We start from the raw sequence: 15572 nt of genomic DNA, 5'->3' as shown, positions 1-15572 counted from the left end.
TCTTATGCAAATGAGGCAATCAAGTAAATGGAAAACAAGATGTTGTTATCAAAGGGCCTTGACCAACAGTGGCCTCGCAGTTTTAGGGTCTCTTACACTCAGAATTACATTTATACCTGCATGTATTTGAATTTATTTTTCCATTATGAAACATTTGGAAGTATGGATATGGGGTCATGACAAACCCAATATGGCAAATATTTGTGGCAATTTTTACTTTAAGTTTGCTACTTTCCAGTTGTAGGCTATTAGATATTCAGCCAATAATTGTTCTCCTGGTTCCTCTGCAGTCTATACTTTTTCATTTGGGGCCTGAAATCCAGTGAAAATGTTTGAATTGACTTCAGTAGGTTTGCTATACACCTCATTCTTTCTTCACACTGCTTCTTTTTCTAGTATTTATTCACCTTCATTTTATTACTTTTACCCATTGAGCAAAATAGTGAAATTTTAGTTGGAGTAATTACTTTTTCAGACAACATGCCATTAACTTCATTAAGTCAATGAGAAGGAAAAGGTAAAAACTCAGTAAATACCTCCAGTCTGCTCTGACTGCATGTCTTTTCTTTCCACATTGTCACTGCCTCACTTCTTGTTGAATCCTTTTCTCTTTTAGCACCATTTCTCAATGACTCAGCAGTTGTGTGCCCAGAATTCCTGTTTCCATTCCCTGTTGTACTGTTTTTCCTTGTCCTACTTTTTCACCTTTCTTGACCTCTGTTCTCTTTACTAGTTTCTTTACCTCTTCCATCTAAAAACTCAGATGCTTATAATGGTAGAAACCATCATTGGTTTCATAGGTAGGTAGATGCATCTTTCTTCCCTCAATTCTTAATTATTTCAAAAGCATCTCTGTCTCTCCTCATATTTGGCTGGGCACTTTCAGGGACTTCATCTTCTACTAATGACCATTTAAATCAATTTTACATTAATTGCTGCTACTTGCCTGTTTATCAGCTTAGAGTTTGGTGTACAATAAGTTCTCTCTTTTAAGTTCAACCCAGATGCTTCTATCTGTCCATCTTCCCATATTATACGTTGCTCCCATGATGGCAGTTGCAAGGCACGTGGGAATTAGAAAGGTGTGAATTCATGATGATGATCCAGCCAGCGCAGTATTTGATGTTGATCTAGCTCGAGCACCTGCTCTGGAATGCAATTTCCTCTCTCACTCATTTAAACAATGCTTAAACTTAGTAGAATCAGCCCTACTATGTTGATTAAACACATCACAATGTTACATGCATTCTCTTGATACTTTATTTTAGTTATGAAATATATTTTTTTAACTCATACTTTGCCATGTGCTTCTTGGGAATTGTATCTACTGGGTGAATAATTTCTGGTTTGCAGGATTCAACTTTCATCTCACTTGCACTATTGTAAGTCAAGCACAATGCCAGCGTAGCCAGTAGACCCAAGCTACCATAAAGGTGAAGTGAGAGAAAAGAAGGTCTAATTCTATGTCTACGGAATTATTGTTATCCAGATGTAGTTGTTGTAGTTCTTCCCCCGCACCAAATTGTCACTTGATTCTGCATACAAGAAATCAAAAATTTCATGGGATCTTAAAATACGCAGAAATAAAAAGACAATTGTATTTTTTAAACCATATTCTTTACAAAGCTTCAATTATACACTCTTCTTTAAAGAACTTGCTGATTAAGATATGTTTGTTGACATAAGGAAAATGCATTTGATTAGAATTTCAGCAGATTTCCTATGGAAGTTCTCTTAATAGAACTTTCTTGTCAAAGAACTGCTTCAGTAATTCAGTTTTCTTACAAATGCCAGCTTTGTGAAATTAAAATTCATATAATAATTCATCAACAATTTTTTTCCAGGAGAGCTTTAGAGGCAGCTTATAACAGATACTAGTGGGTTTTTTTTAAGGCTGGTTTTGACTGAAAACAACACATTTATAACCCTTTTGAAGTTTATAAAATTGGAGACAAATATGTGATGAAGAGCACGTGCCAATGTATATATTACCGATGGCAAGAATACTGCTTTCCTTGAATTTGTTCTACATACGGTGAAACATTCTGAGGACGAATCTCATTTATTGATATGCAGCAATGATGCACTGAATCTCACAATTTCCCAGGAAAAAAGAAACCCTGTTATTTGTGTAAACCTTCTGACTAATTGTATGTTTTTTTAATCATGTCTAAACTAGTAGACTGCAACTGGAACAAAAATACATATAATGTAAAACCTAGAGCAGATCTACATTTTTGCTTTGCACTGATGAGAAATATATACATTTAACAGGTGCATTTTGCCATGCAAACATAAAAAAACAAACTAGGGTCTATAATCATAATAATCATTATGATCTGACATTAACAACAACAAATCCAAACAAAAAAGAGACATATAGACATTTCCCTTCCCCACATCCATTTTTTTGAATTCAGCATCCTGAAAAAGCTTAAATAAAAACAAAAATTAATAAAAACATGGTACTAACTAAATTCCTCTTTCCTTTTTTCATAGATTTAGCAGTTTTTACACCACACCAGTTTCTGCTCACTGCATGCACGCTTGTTGGCTGTACAAACAGTTCTCAGGTCACCTTGTTTACAGCACAGCTGCCACCAGCTCACGTAAATGCCCCGGTCCTGACTGTTTTGGATTCTAGAACGATATATGTACAGTAAGTACAGTTTTTTTCTTTCCTGACAACACAATCGTGTATCCGTTTATTCAAGAATCCCAGTGAGTTCAATCAGGGAAAGGGTTTGTGACATAAAATTAAATTTATTATGATTAAATGCATAGAAGTGATTAGTTTAGTGGTTGTGTGAACCTTTGATTATCACTTGCCAACTTAATTTCCATTTTGTCTTTGCGCAATCAGGATAACCTACATATGGGTATAGACTCAGTGCAAAATTCAGTGCAGGAAATATGTTCTAGAGGTATGACTGTTTTGTAGCTTTTACATTATATGTATTATTCTAATCATTTGTCTATTAAGTACAAATATTACATTAAAGAAGTCTTTAAAAAAGACTTGCTCCCTTGGACATATACATGAAAGACAGTTTTGATAAGTGGTCTGATCCTTTTCAGTGCTTTTAAGTGATTCCTTTAAAAATTACATAAATATATGTTCAACATCATAATAAAAAACTCTACACATTTCTATATAACATGAATCATTATTGAATGCAATGGTGTGTTGCTTGTATTTCCAGATGGAAGGAACCACTAGAAGTAAATGGCATTCTGGAACGCTACATTTTATATATTGCCAACAGTGAGCACAATTTTACAAATTGGGAAGTAATTTATAACAGCACCGAACTTTTTCTGGATTATACTATCCGGCAGGTTTTCCCGGGTACTGAATACCTCATAAAGCTGGCTGTAAGTTTTAAAGATATGTAAAGAGGAAGGTGGTAGGAGGATTGGTGAAATGTATTCTGTTTATTGTTAGAATCTCATACACTTAAACATCTCATGTGTCCACTTTATTTAACCTCTTTATTTTTTTTTGTTCTAAAGAAGGTCAAAAACAGGAAACATGCTCGGCATCAATAATTGTTGTTATATCCAATTCAAGGATACACATTTTTTATATGAAAAGGTGTTATCTCAAATAGTTTGGGCAATGATTGCATGAGGAATTATCAGAAGTATTTAAAATATTTAGAAGCACAAGTTCCATTGACTTTTAAGGACATGGTATTTAAAAATGTCCACCTGAACTTCAATATCTGCTCAGTTTCATTCAAAGGGAGTTTGTCCTTTCTATATAAAAACCTGTAAACAAATGAGTGTGTTAGAGTGAAAAATAAATAGTTTAGTATAAAATAGCAGCTAGCTTGGCTTTTTTTGAAGTCTTTTAAAAGACCTTGATGTTTTCATTGTGGCTTTTATTCAGTAGTTTCTTTTTTCTGATGAAATAGAACACTTTAAGTTCAATAGCACAACTCAAAATATCTGAATATAAACATGAGATTGTCCCTATTTGTTTTAAACACACTCCTCATTTTATAGCAATACCTATATAAGGATATTTGCTTTGATAAATGCCATAGAAAAATATTCTGCTCTTGATTATGAATAAATTTACATTTATGTAGACACTGTGTATGCATTCATTTTACTTAACATGCTCTTGAACGTTCTAAATATTATACCACAAAAAAAAAATAAACTCTCCCACATAACTATAAGGATCTGACTTGAACCCACAAAAACAAGGATTTTCAGGGTAATTAAAGCTAAGCTTCATCTTGGACTGAACTCATTTGTGCCTAGGCACTGAAGCACAAAAATATATAACATGCAGACTGTCAAATTGTCTAATACCTAGATACTGTGAGGTGAATTACATAGATTTTAATTTTACTAATTTGACCCTTTTTTTTCACTACTTCATAGCAACTACATGTGTATTTTAGAAATCCTTGTTTATCATCCTGACGTTCTCTTTTAATGTACTCTCTTAGAAGGCCTCCTCTTGGGCTAAGGTATCTTTCTGGTCACAAAATGTGGTCGTCTTTTGAAGCTCATTGGTGATATTACTCTGCTGAGAGGGGGATGGTGTCACTTGTGAGAGCAATGTAGTCATGTCTATATAAAATTAAATGTTCTTTAGTGTGCAAGAGATCAGAACAGATGATCTAATGATCACTTTCCACTCCTAACCTTAAGTGCTGTGAATCTACAAATATATCAGTATGCTTCATCTTTTCCAGGTGACAGAACATGCAGCCTCTCTAATGCACCTGGCCCTGGTATATCTGGATATGCAGGAGTCAGTTTGGACTTCACACCAAGACTCAGACCTCCACATAGAATTGGACAAAATTTTTATTTTGATGAAAACATGCAATTTGGGGTTAATGAATGCTATTCACAGATTTCCAAAGCTTTTCACAAATAGTTTAGCTGAAAAAACAAACATGCAAAAATAAAGAAGTTGAAATATTTAGTTTTGAAATGGGATTGTATTTTGAAACATGCCTAAATAAATAATAGAGGACATAAAAGGAAAATAAATCCTTTGAAAACCTGAATGAAATGTTTCATTTTGGATCAAGCCAAATAGTTTGACCAGCTGGAAACACCACTTCTTTGTTTCATTGTTTCTGTAGATAGAAAACTAACACATTGTTTCCTTGGGTCAACTTGAAACATTTTTTTCCTGTGGTTAAGTCAGCAAATTGAAAGACTGTTTGTTTCAGTCATCGCTCTCTACTCCTAGCTACTTCCATGGGAACTGAGGATGGCTGCAGACTTTGGAAACTTCATGCAAGACTGTGGCTATAGATAGCATTTATGACATTATGTGGCATTACCACTATGCCACCAATCCAGCACAACAAATAGTATAAACTGCCTTTAATGTGAGTTTGTCCAGTGTTAAAATGGAAACTAAGTTATAGACAAGTTATTGTTTGCATAAATGACTGACTGAATTTTAATATAGCTAATGGATCAAAGCACATTATTTAGCAATTTCATTTACAAAACCCGGATAAAATCTTCAGAAATGCCGGAGTCCCATTTTCAAAAGTTACTAAGTGACTTTGGAGCCTAAGGCCTTGGCTACACTGCCTCTATGCTAACTGTAGGACTGTCCACTCACTTCTGCTTAGTAAGTGCCAGATCCAAGAAAGACAAGGTTGTTTGCGTGAATCTGATATCTTTTATTAGACCAACCTAAATAGTTGGAAAACAATTATTAAGCAAGCTTTTGGGTTCAAAAACCTTTCGTCAGTCTAAGGAAGTTTCTGCAGTTGGTGTGCGCTCTTCCTGGATGGAATGAAAAGAGGCTGGAAAGACATTGGTTTAACCAGCACCTCTGAACAGATCCAAGAAGCATGCTAATGGTAGATATGGACATTGGACACATAATCAGGACTGCCCTAAAGCAGCTACAATGTTGGATTTTTAAGGTTTGGTATACACCGAGAGGGAGCAGGTGAAAAGGATATGCTTCATAACTGATCCTGAGTTCAGGTCAGATGTAATCTAAATAAGTCATCATGGTCATTGCATGTTAATAGGACTTAATCTCCTAAATCAATTCTGAAGATAGGACTCAGGCTCTCAAGTCACTTGGGCACTTCTGAAATTTCTACTCGAACTCTCTTTTTGACAGTATAGATAAAATGTGCTTGAATATTATAGTACAGTAGCATGAAACTGTATATCACCAAGCATATTCATGAAAAGTTCTAGAAATACCTAGTCAAAGCAGAATGAAATCATGACAATTTTCACTTTTTAAACCTGACTGTGCTTTTTTATTGATTGTAGTCTCAGAACTGGATTCAGCTGGCAGCACACATGAACTTCTGCACTACAAACATCATATTTCTATGTCCTTTAGGGGAGCATACAGGTGTCTGCAGAGGTTAGATCACATTAAAAATGGCCACCCAATCTAACTTAGTTCACCAAAGTGTGGACCTTACACATAAGTCAATCTTAGTGAAAACTGTACAGAAGTTCCAGGAAGGTTTGATTGGTCTAAATGTGGCCAAACTTATCTAAGTTCACCCTACCTCTGAGGTAGTCTAACTTAGATTGGGTTGGCCATTTTTAGACTGATCTAAGTGTCCTGAACTTCTGTCCTACCCCTTCCCTGGCACTGGGCTATTTTTAGCCCCCTGGCCTCTCTTCCCATTCCCAGATGGACAACCTCCCTCCCTATGGATTAGCCAGCACCCCCATTCAGCCCACCAAAAACCCACATCCCACAATTTGCTCCTGGTGGTGGTTTTATCCATATTTACTGATGTTAGGAGCTGAGGAAATTAGTCCTGGTAGGGGGAAAGGTGGGAGGGTTGGGAAGGTAAGTTCACTGGTGGGGAGCAGGGGCTAAAAATAGCCCCTGGTCCCAGGGGTTGGGGAGAGTTTATACCAAATCTATAATTTTAAAGAATCCATTTTAGAAAATGGTCTGTTTAGGTATAGTGTGTAAATGGGAGATTACCACTTGAAATGAGTGGAGAGTAGACCTGTGAGGGACAAAAACCATGTGAAGCTTTAGTGGGACAATGCTGCCAGAAGCAAACTTCTGCTGAAATGGGTTCATGAATCTGAATGTTACTTAAACAAACATTAATCAAATCATTGACCTCTCTTATCAAATCATCAAAATCAAATCAAATCAAAGCATGAATCAAATCATGAATGCAAACACTGACCTCTTTGAAAACTGGTCAGAGCCAATTAGATCTATATTAAGTATTGTTTCCATACCACATCACAGTAAAGACTGTTTTGGGACATTGCACAGAATAATATTGTTTTCTTTTCAATTCTTGTAGTAGGAAAGTTGGACATTGGTCCTTGTTCTGCTATTGTGTTGGGTACAAAATGAACAATGAAACTAATGCCTTCTTTATGTATGCAATGGGATACACTGTTTGTGTTCCTGCTAGTGTTCCTAGTGCATGGTTTGTAAAGGGAATAAGACAATATGTCACCTCCTCTCTATTTGGAAACAGTGAGAAGGGGGAAACATTCCCTTCACTAGATTCAAGCAGAAATTTACCAGATTGAGAGCAGAATTTGACTCCCTAAATGACAAGAGCCGGCCTTTTGTCTTTCTTTAGGACCAGTCCTTTGAACAGAGTAATTCATATACTTAATTATGTGAATGGTCCCATTGTATTAAGTGACATTACTCACAAAAATAAAGGGAGAAATCACACATACATTTTTTGCAAGATTCAGGCCTGATTTGTTGTCATTGATTTTAGCTTTTTTAAAATAAAAAAAAATCTTGTATCCAAATGGGTGTAATGCAATGGATTTTTAGCTATTTTTCAGCCAGTTGAGTAGCTAAATATATGTGTGTTTCATTTTGGTTTAGCCAGTAAACACCTAACTAGACTTTTAAGAAACAAACAAAAGCCCTCATTTACTAACTGGTCCTGTGGCTTTGTTTATTCATGTGAGACTTCTTACCCTGAGCCATTCATTCTAGTACAACTAATTGGACCATTAGTTTGAGGAAGGATTAGAGAATAAGGCTCACAGTGTGTGCATGTGTGGGTGTACACATGCATGCATGCACATGCACGTGTATTTATGTACATACAAAAACTACATCCAGAATGGTGTCTTATGATCAAGCAAAATGGGAAAATCATGTAATGAAGCGGGTCTCCACTGGTAACTAAAATGCAAATGATTCAACCTCCTTGTCCATTAAGATGCACTCAACAATTGTTACATATTGATTTATTATAAATTAATTTCTTCACTTTTTAATTGCATTTGAATACTACTAGTCAGTGCATTTACATAAAATACAGGAATGTCCTGATGGCATTTTTTCCCTTCTGGTAATTCACTGAAAGATTTTTAATTGCAGCAGTAGCCAGTCATATTTTCGCTGCTTGAAGGATCTGAGTATACATTAGAGCATTACAAGAAGAATTGTGGTACCATAAATGTACACTGTACACTGTAATTTTCTTTAGCTATTGCTGCAAAAGCAATGGGATGTTTATGAAAAGCATGTACTGCACTGTAAGAAGCACTAACTTTATTAAATTCGGAAGTGTAAAATTACAAGTCTTAAAAAATAATTTCTTGCTTTACTATTGTGTCATCACTTCAGGATATATTTGTTTACTGTGTTTGATATTTTAAGGCTTGCACTGGAGGTGGATGTACAATAAGTGAAGCTGAAAGAGCCCTAACAGATGAGAGTACACCAGAAGGTGTTCCTGCTCCAAAAGCCCAGTCATATTCATTTGATTCCTTTAACATCTCATGGAGTAAGCCTGAGTATCCGAATGGTAAGTGAACTCTTTTAGCCTCAAGTTAAAAAGATGATTAGTAAAGGTAAATTAATATTCTAAATGGCAGCTTATATGTGGTGCTTAATTTTTAATGATCATTTTAGCACATAAAATACCTGCGATAGTATCATTGTCTATAGCTAGGAGATTGTGATTTTCAGCCTAGCACACAATTTCAGTGGCTCAAAAGTGCTCCCTTTTGATAGTTCTTGTGTATTGCATCTTATTGTTTAAGGTTTTACAGGATAACTGAGCTGAGGAAATGAACATAGAGAATGGTCGTCTAGAATTTGCACTGTAACTCCTGAAAAAACATTTTTGACATTAATGTTTTTAAATGCTGGATTTATTTCTTAATCTATGTATTCATTTCTTATAGTATTATTTTTCTTAAAATGATTTCATTCCATAGAACTTGCTCAAGAAATAGTGTACACCTGCACTTTTTTTGTAAGTTTATAATATCCTTATTAGAATTAGGAAGTTTTTCTATATGTACAGTGCATGTCCATATATTTTATAACAATTGAATAATTTTAATCACATCAGAAGATATAATATGGACTTGTTTTCCTGGTTTCAAAGCATTATATGTATCATATTCCAGTCACACAACAAATGACTGCCCAGAAATCATTGGCACTGTCTGCAAATGTTTCTTTTTTGTTTAAATATGTCCTCTATAATAAAAATATAGGATTAATGCATATCAAATATTATAAAGCATGAATTTCCATTAATTTAATTTTCCCATTTGCAAGTTTGTACCTGCTTTTTTTGGCTTTGGCGAAGCATGGTTTGCTATCCAGATGGTTCAATTTCAAACATTTTGAAAAAAATTCTAGGGAATTTATAAATTTTTAAAGGATCCATTTTTTTATTATCCTGTATTGTCACATTTTAGGGGAGGAAATGCTAACATACCATTGACGTCATTTAGGGGACCATTGCTTTTAATTCATCTTTATATTATGATGGTAATGATGACGATATATGTACATCTGATTCTGTAAGATTTGTTGTGGACCTCCTTTACCCAGTTTCCAGTAATAGGTTGCATAGTTATTGCATGTTATCTGTTTATTTAGTGCAAAATAGGATAAAATAATATAAGCCACTTCTGTGTCTAAGAGGCCATCGTCCCATAGTCTTTTTTTTTTCCAATAACATGGTGGCTCTTAGTGAGTTAAGTGCTTATAATAATTTCAGTCAGATATCCAAACCTGCTGTCATTTTTGCAGTTTGGTAATTTCTAACAAAGTTTGCAGAAGTTTTAGTTTGCATAGATGATGAGAGCAGCCTCTGAATCTATAATAATAATAGGCTTGTTCTATGTGTCCAGAGCACTCTGATTGGTTGCATCACAATGCTTACTGAAACAACCAATCAGAGTGCTCCAGACATCCAGAATAAGCATGTTATTATTATAGATCCTGAGGCATTTCAAACAGATATGCAGGCAAGACAGAGCTAGAATTAAACACCTGCCACCCCCCTCCCCCAACCCTCCCCAGCTATGGAGCTGGCAGGCTCTGTCAAAGGGAAGAAAAAAAAAAGCAGTGAGGAGCACAATCCTTCTGGGTTTTTTTCATGGAACCTGCCCACCTTCCCTGTGGCCAGGGGGTGAGCTGTTGGCTGGCTCTGAGCTACTGGGGCCCCCAGTGTGGCCCTCTGTGGCGAGAGCACCCCTCAGGACTGCTTGGGCAGGGTGCCAGTGGGTGGCTGCTGCTCAGGGAGTGCTGCCACCATGGAGGGAAGCACCAGGGGGTCCTGTGCAGCTCAGGGGCTGCGTGACCCACCGGCCGCTCACTTCACAGCTGCGGGAGATGCAGGCAGGCTCTGGGGGAAAAAAAAGAAAGATAAAGCCCTTTGCCACTTTTTAATTTTTTTTTTCCTCAGTAGAGCCTGCCAGCATGAGCTGCTGCTGGGTCGCACAGTCCCTGAGCTGTGGGGGGGGCCTGGTTCTTCCCTCCACGGTGGCACTGTCCCCCAGGGCTGCCCGGGCAGGGTGCTAGCTGTGCCGGTCCAGCTCCAGCTCACAGGCAGCACCCACCAGATCCAATGTTGCATGGGGCACTGGAAGCCTAGTTGTGCTCTGGGAAACTCAGGCGTGCACCGTGCCTGCTGCCTTTCCACTGTCTGGGACCACCGGGGAACAGACTGGCGGCCCAGGGAAAGTGGCAGGAGGGCTGCTGGGTGTGCTGACAGCCAGCGAAGGTGGTGAGGATGGTGCATGGGGCACTGAAAACCCAGCAAGCCCGAGTTTCCCTGAGCATGCCTGGACTTCCAGCATCCCATTCACACTCCTTGCTGCTGTCTCTGGGTAGGACCCTTGTAGATGTGAGGAATATCGCTGTAATTTGTTACATAACAAACTAAAATACATGGGATGTGCTTCAGTTTGCTATGTAAAAAGTCATTTAAAACAAAATACACTGCTGAATGTATACACTGTTACAATATTTAATTGCAACATGCCACTGAACGTGAACACTGTTACGCAATTAATTCATTAAGAAGGGCAATTAAACCACTCAAAGGGGCAATTTCCTCATGTGTACAAGGGCCTTCTTATTCTATGGCTATGAGCAAGTCACAGTGTCAGACTTTTGACAAAACGTATTTATATTCCTATGCCTGTGTTTACACATGGACAGCTTTATGTAGCCTTTTTGAGGGTGCAAAGTTTTCATTCTGTTAAAGTATTCAGTCAAAGGATAACTAACAATGCTGTATTTAAAGAAATATTCTTGCAATAAAAATTTAATCACAAACCTTTTGTGGGTTTCAGCTAGTTTTAATGAATTAACCTCCATAAAATTTTATTTAAAATATGGCATATAATGGGGGGAGATAGAAGCAATGAAGTCTGTATTCATAGCATCTGATGAAATAAACTGTTTCTTCCAAAAGTTTATGCCTCTCAGAATAAGTCTATAAGGTACCACTTTGCCCTCCCTTCTGTATAAATCATATTCACCTTTTTCAAGTATGGCAGTTACCGTCTGTGATACAGCTAGTTTACACTGAGAGCAAAGTAAGTGGTTGCTAGCTAAAGGTTTGAAACCATATCTTGGGCCTAACAAACAGCTGTAGTATATGCTCTCAGGAATTCCACAGTGCTTGGGAAATGGTATTTTTTTATCTTCTGTCTTAATCACAGTGCTTGAGGTTGAAGGCTTCAATAATCTACATCAGGCGTTGTCAACTGGTGGGTGGGGATGGAGCATTGCTGCCTCCCAGGAGCAGGGCTGGGTCGAGGCAAGGGCAGCGGTACCCATCTGCAGGCTGCACAGGCACCACTTCACTGGTCAGATGGGGGCAAGGGGAGCGGGGAAAGTTTGCATGCAGTGGCAGCTGCCGCTGCCATCCACCAACCCATGCCACTGCTCCACATTCGGTCGCGTGCCACCCTCCCCTCCACCCACTCCACATGAGGCCACCAGGACTACACTTATTAAAAAAGGTTGAAAACTCCTGATCTACATGACTGCTGTGCCCATCTATTCAGCACAGTATTGGCCAGGGTATTTATGTTTACCAAAAACTCTGTACGGAACTTTCTCTTTTATCTCAACTCTGTTGAGAGCTCATGGAAGCACAAGACATCATGTGCATGCTGCTCCCATCCTGACCCCACCTTGTATATGTTTTAATGCCTTAAGTTCTTTCTCTGCCTGTGGAGTAGAAATAGCCAGTTTTTCCCCTTGATGGGGAAAGGTGCTATATAGAAGTATAAATGCTACAGTGATTCCTGGCAGGGGCGTAATAGAATGGAACAGGCCTGCTCTAAAAGTCTGAGCTGGCAGAAGAAATTCTGGTTAAGTAAACTAATCGGCTCCAATCAACTGTTGGGGAGTAAATACCAGAAGCTTTGCCTCATGGGAACTTGTGCATTGTGCACTTCCCTGGTTGCCTGTGAGCTCCAGATGCTGTTTAGGAGTAGACAGAGGTTCTGTCTGTTGGCACTGGACTTATGACCCACATACCTTGTTCCGGGCAGACCCAACCCTCAGACCAACCATGACCCCTCCCTTTGATAATAGGTGAATTTTATTGCTACACAGTGATAGTAGATAAGGGTAATGCAAACAATTCTATATATACCAGTCTCAGGGTTCACAGAGTCTGGCCAGTATGCAAACTTCATTCTGAGGTTCTCTCTTGAATGTCAGATGTCAGCAGTCTGGAGGTCAGAGGCCGAGGCCCACCCTCCCTAATTGGGGTGCTTGAGATGGGCTGATGGTATGCCCTCTGTCCATGCTGGCCTTGGGTTCCCCTCTTAGGGACTCTTTGCATTTCTGAAATCCTTTCTTTTGTATCCTTTCTTCTCTCCTGATGACTCTTCATTTTGGGGCATTGCTGATTGATCTCTCTGTGGTCATTATACTGCACAAGTTCTGTCCTAGCAGCGTATTTTTTGATTTCACAAACCCATCACATTCTAATCTGGTGCTTTCTGGCGTCCTCCTAATTTGGTCCATCTACCAGAACTGGAAATCCTAGCAGCTCTGCAGCTGGGCACTGTGACCTGGACAACATGGCAGAGTTCCTTATCTCATGTTATGGAACAGTGTGATACATATCTTCAATTTTCCAGTCTGCGTGTCTGTTTGCTTCTTTCTTGCATCAGACGCAGTGGATCTTGAAGGAAATGATCACAAACAGGCTTTTAGAAATCAATTAACTCTTGCTGTTGCCCTGAACCATTGTTCTAATGCATATCTACTTTACCTACAAGCCAATTCCCAAAAAGCAAACCTCTAAATACCATTTTCTAACCATCACTGTCCTGTTTTGAGTATCTTTGCAGAGCAGGGCCTATGCGTTTGTGCAACATTATTGCTATCACAAAGATTAAAAAGGAGAGAAGGGGGTGTCACCACTTTTTTATACGTCCACTGAAGTGGGATGCTACTTATTGGGCCTGCATTCTGTTGTGCCTGTTCCCAAATTGCTGTTACTTCTTTTCCCAACTCTTGTTCACAATCTTGCCTGATTTGGAAGATTAATTAAAAGAAAAACCTCTAAAATTTGGTATTGTGTAAGTCATGTCCTAGAAAAGTTTGGGTCACTGAAGAGCTCTGTTTCATTAATTTTCAGCAAATCTTTTGGCTGGTTAGTGAGCATATCATCTATTATAATAATAATAATTATAATAATAATAATAATAGACTTATTCTGTCTATCTGGAGCACTCTGATTGGTTGTCTCGGCAGCCGATCGCAATGCTTATTGAAACAACCAATTAGAGTGCTCCAGATAGATAAAATAAGTGTGGTGTTATTATAGATACTTAGGCATTTGAAATAGATATGCAGGCAAGTCAGAGCTAGAATGAAGCACCGCCCCCCTCTCCGCTGTAGAGCGGGAAGGCTCTGCCAAAGGTTGGTGGGGAACAGTCAGCAGCCCAATTCTTTTTTAAACTCCAGAGCTTGCCTGCCTCTCCTGCAATTGGGTTTGGAGCTGCAGGGTGCCCCGGTGCTTCCCTTCACAGTGGTGGCGCCAGATCCTGTCTATGCAAGCTGCTGCCAGGTGACGCAGCCCCTGAGTTGCAGGGGTGGGGGGCGGTGCTTCACTCCACGGTGTTGATGCCCCTTAGGGCTGCCTGGGTGGGGTGCTAGCTGCACGGGTGCAGCCCTACCTTGCAGTCAGCAGCCTCTGGATCCAACGGTGCAAGGGGTGGGTTCTTGTCCACCTGGGAGATAGTGATCATCGCTTGCTGGAATTCACCATCCAGCGCAGGGTGTCAAGGGCCTGCAGCAAAACGGTAGCCCGAGACTTTAGGAGGGCCAACTTCAACAAGTTGAGGAGTGGGTGAGTCGCTGGGGTCCTTGAGGGTGGGGAACTCAGTGTCCAGGACGAGTGGCCATTCCTTAAGGAAATGATACTCAGGGCCCAAGGGGAGTCCATCCCAACAAGAAGCAAGGGGGGCAGGAGTGCCCGAAAGCCCCCCTGGCTCACCAAGGGTGTCCAGGAATGCCTGCTTGCCAAAAAGGCAGCGTACACCCAGTGGAAGGGGGGTGCCATCTCCAAAGAGGAGTATACCTCCTCTGTGCAGGCCTGTAGGGGGGCTGTCAGGAAAGCTAAGGCGGACATAGAGCTAGGACTAGTGTCCAAGATCAAGGATAATAAAAAGTCCTTTTTCAAATACATAGGGAGGATGAAGAAGGCACCGGATAATGTGGGGCCCCTGCAAAGTACGCTGGGCAATCTGGTGGTTGTGCCAGAGGAGAAAGTGGAACTCTTTAACCAATTCTTCATGTCCGTTTTCTTGTGCAGGGACCAGGACTTCCTAGCTGTGATGCCAAATGGACTCCAGGGGAATGCCTCCAGACCTCAGGTTGGGGAGGACCGGGTTAGAGAGCTTCTGGAGGGGCTGAACATGTTTAAATCAGCGGGTCCAGATGCTCTCCACCCCAGGGTGTTGAGGGAGCTAGCTGGGGTTATTGCAGGGCCCTTGGCACAGCTTTACGAGTGCTCGTGATGCTCAGGCCAGGTGCCAGGTGACTGGAAGATAGCTAGCATGGTCCCCATCTTCAAAAAAAGGAAGAGAGAGGAGCCGGGCAACTATAGGCCCATCAGTCTTACCTCTATCCTTGGGAAACTCTTTGAGAAGATCCTCAAGGACCACGTCTATGATGGGCTGGCTTCAGGGATGATGCTCAAGGGCAACCAGCACGTTATGGGCAGGTCATGTCAGACCAACCTGATTGCCTTTTATGATCAGGTCACAAAGGCAATGGATGCAGGTGTTGCTGTGGACGTAGTCTTTCTAGACTTCAGCAAGGC

General features: G+C 39.7%; 1 protein-coding gene across 1 annotated transcript in view; it reads left to right on the top strand.

The window, feature by feature from the left end:
- USH2A (usherin) overlaps positions 1-15572 on the top strand; it is a 652515-nt gene that overhangs the window by 329346 nt on the left and 307597 nt on the right. The window contains exons 32-34 of the mRNA XM_019549473.1: positions 2500-2659; positions 3204-3375; positions 8630-8777. Coding sequence (XP_019405018.1) covers positions 2500-2659; positions 3204-3375; positions 8630-8777 — 480 coding nt within the window. The remainder of the gene's footprint in view (positions 1-2499; positions 2660-3203; positions 3376-8629; positions 8778-15572) is intronic.

Source organism: Crocodylus porosus, unplaced genomic scaffold, assembly GCF_001723895.1.
Source record: "Crocodylus porosus isolate Cpor-Errol unplaced genomic scaffold, CroPor_comp1, whole genome shotgun sequence".
Taxonomy (NCBI): Eukaryota; Metazoa; Chordata; order Crocodylia; family Crocodylidae; genus Crocodylus; species Crocodylus porosus.
Note: the sequence above shows the minus strand (reverse complement) of the source record. Positions and strands in the feature narration are given on the sequence as shown.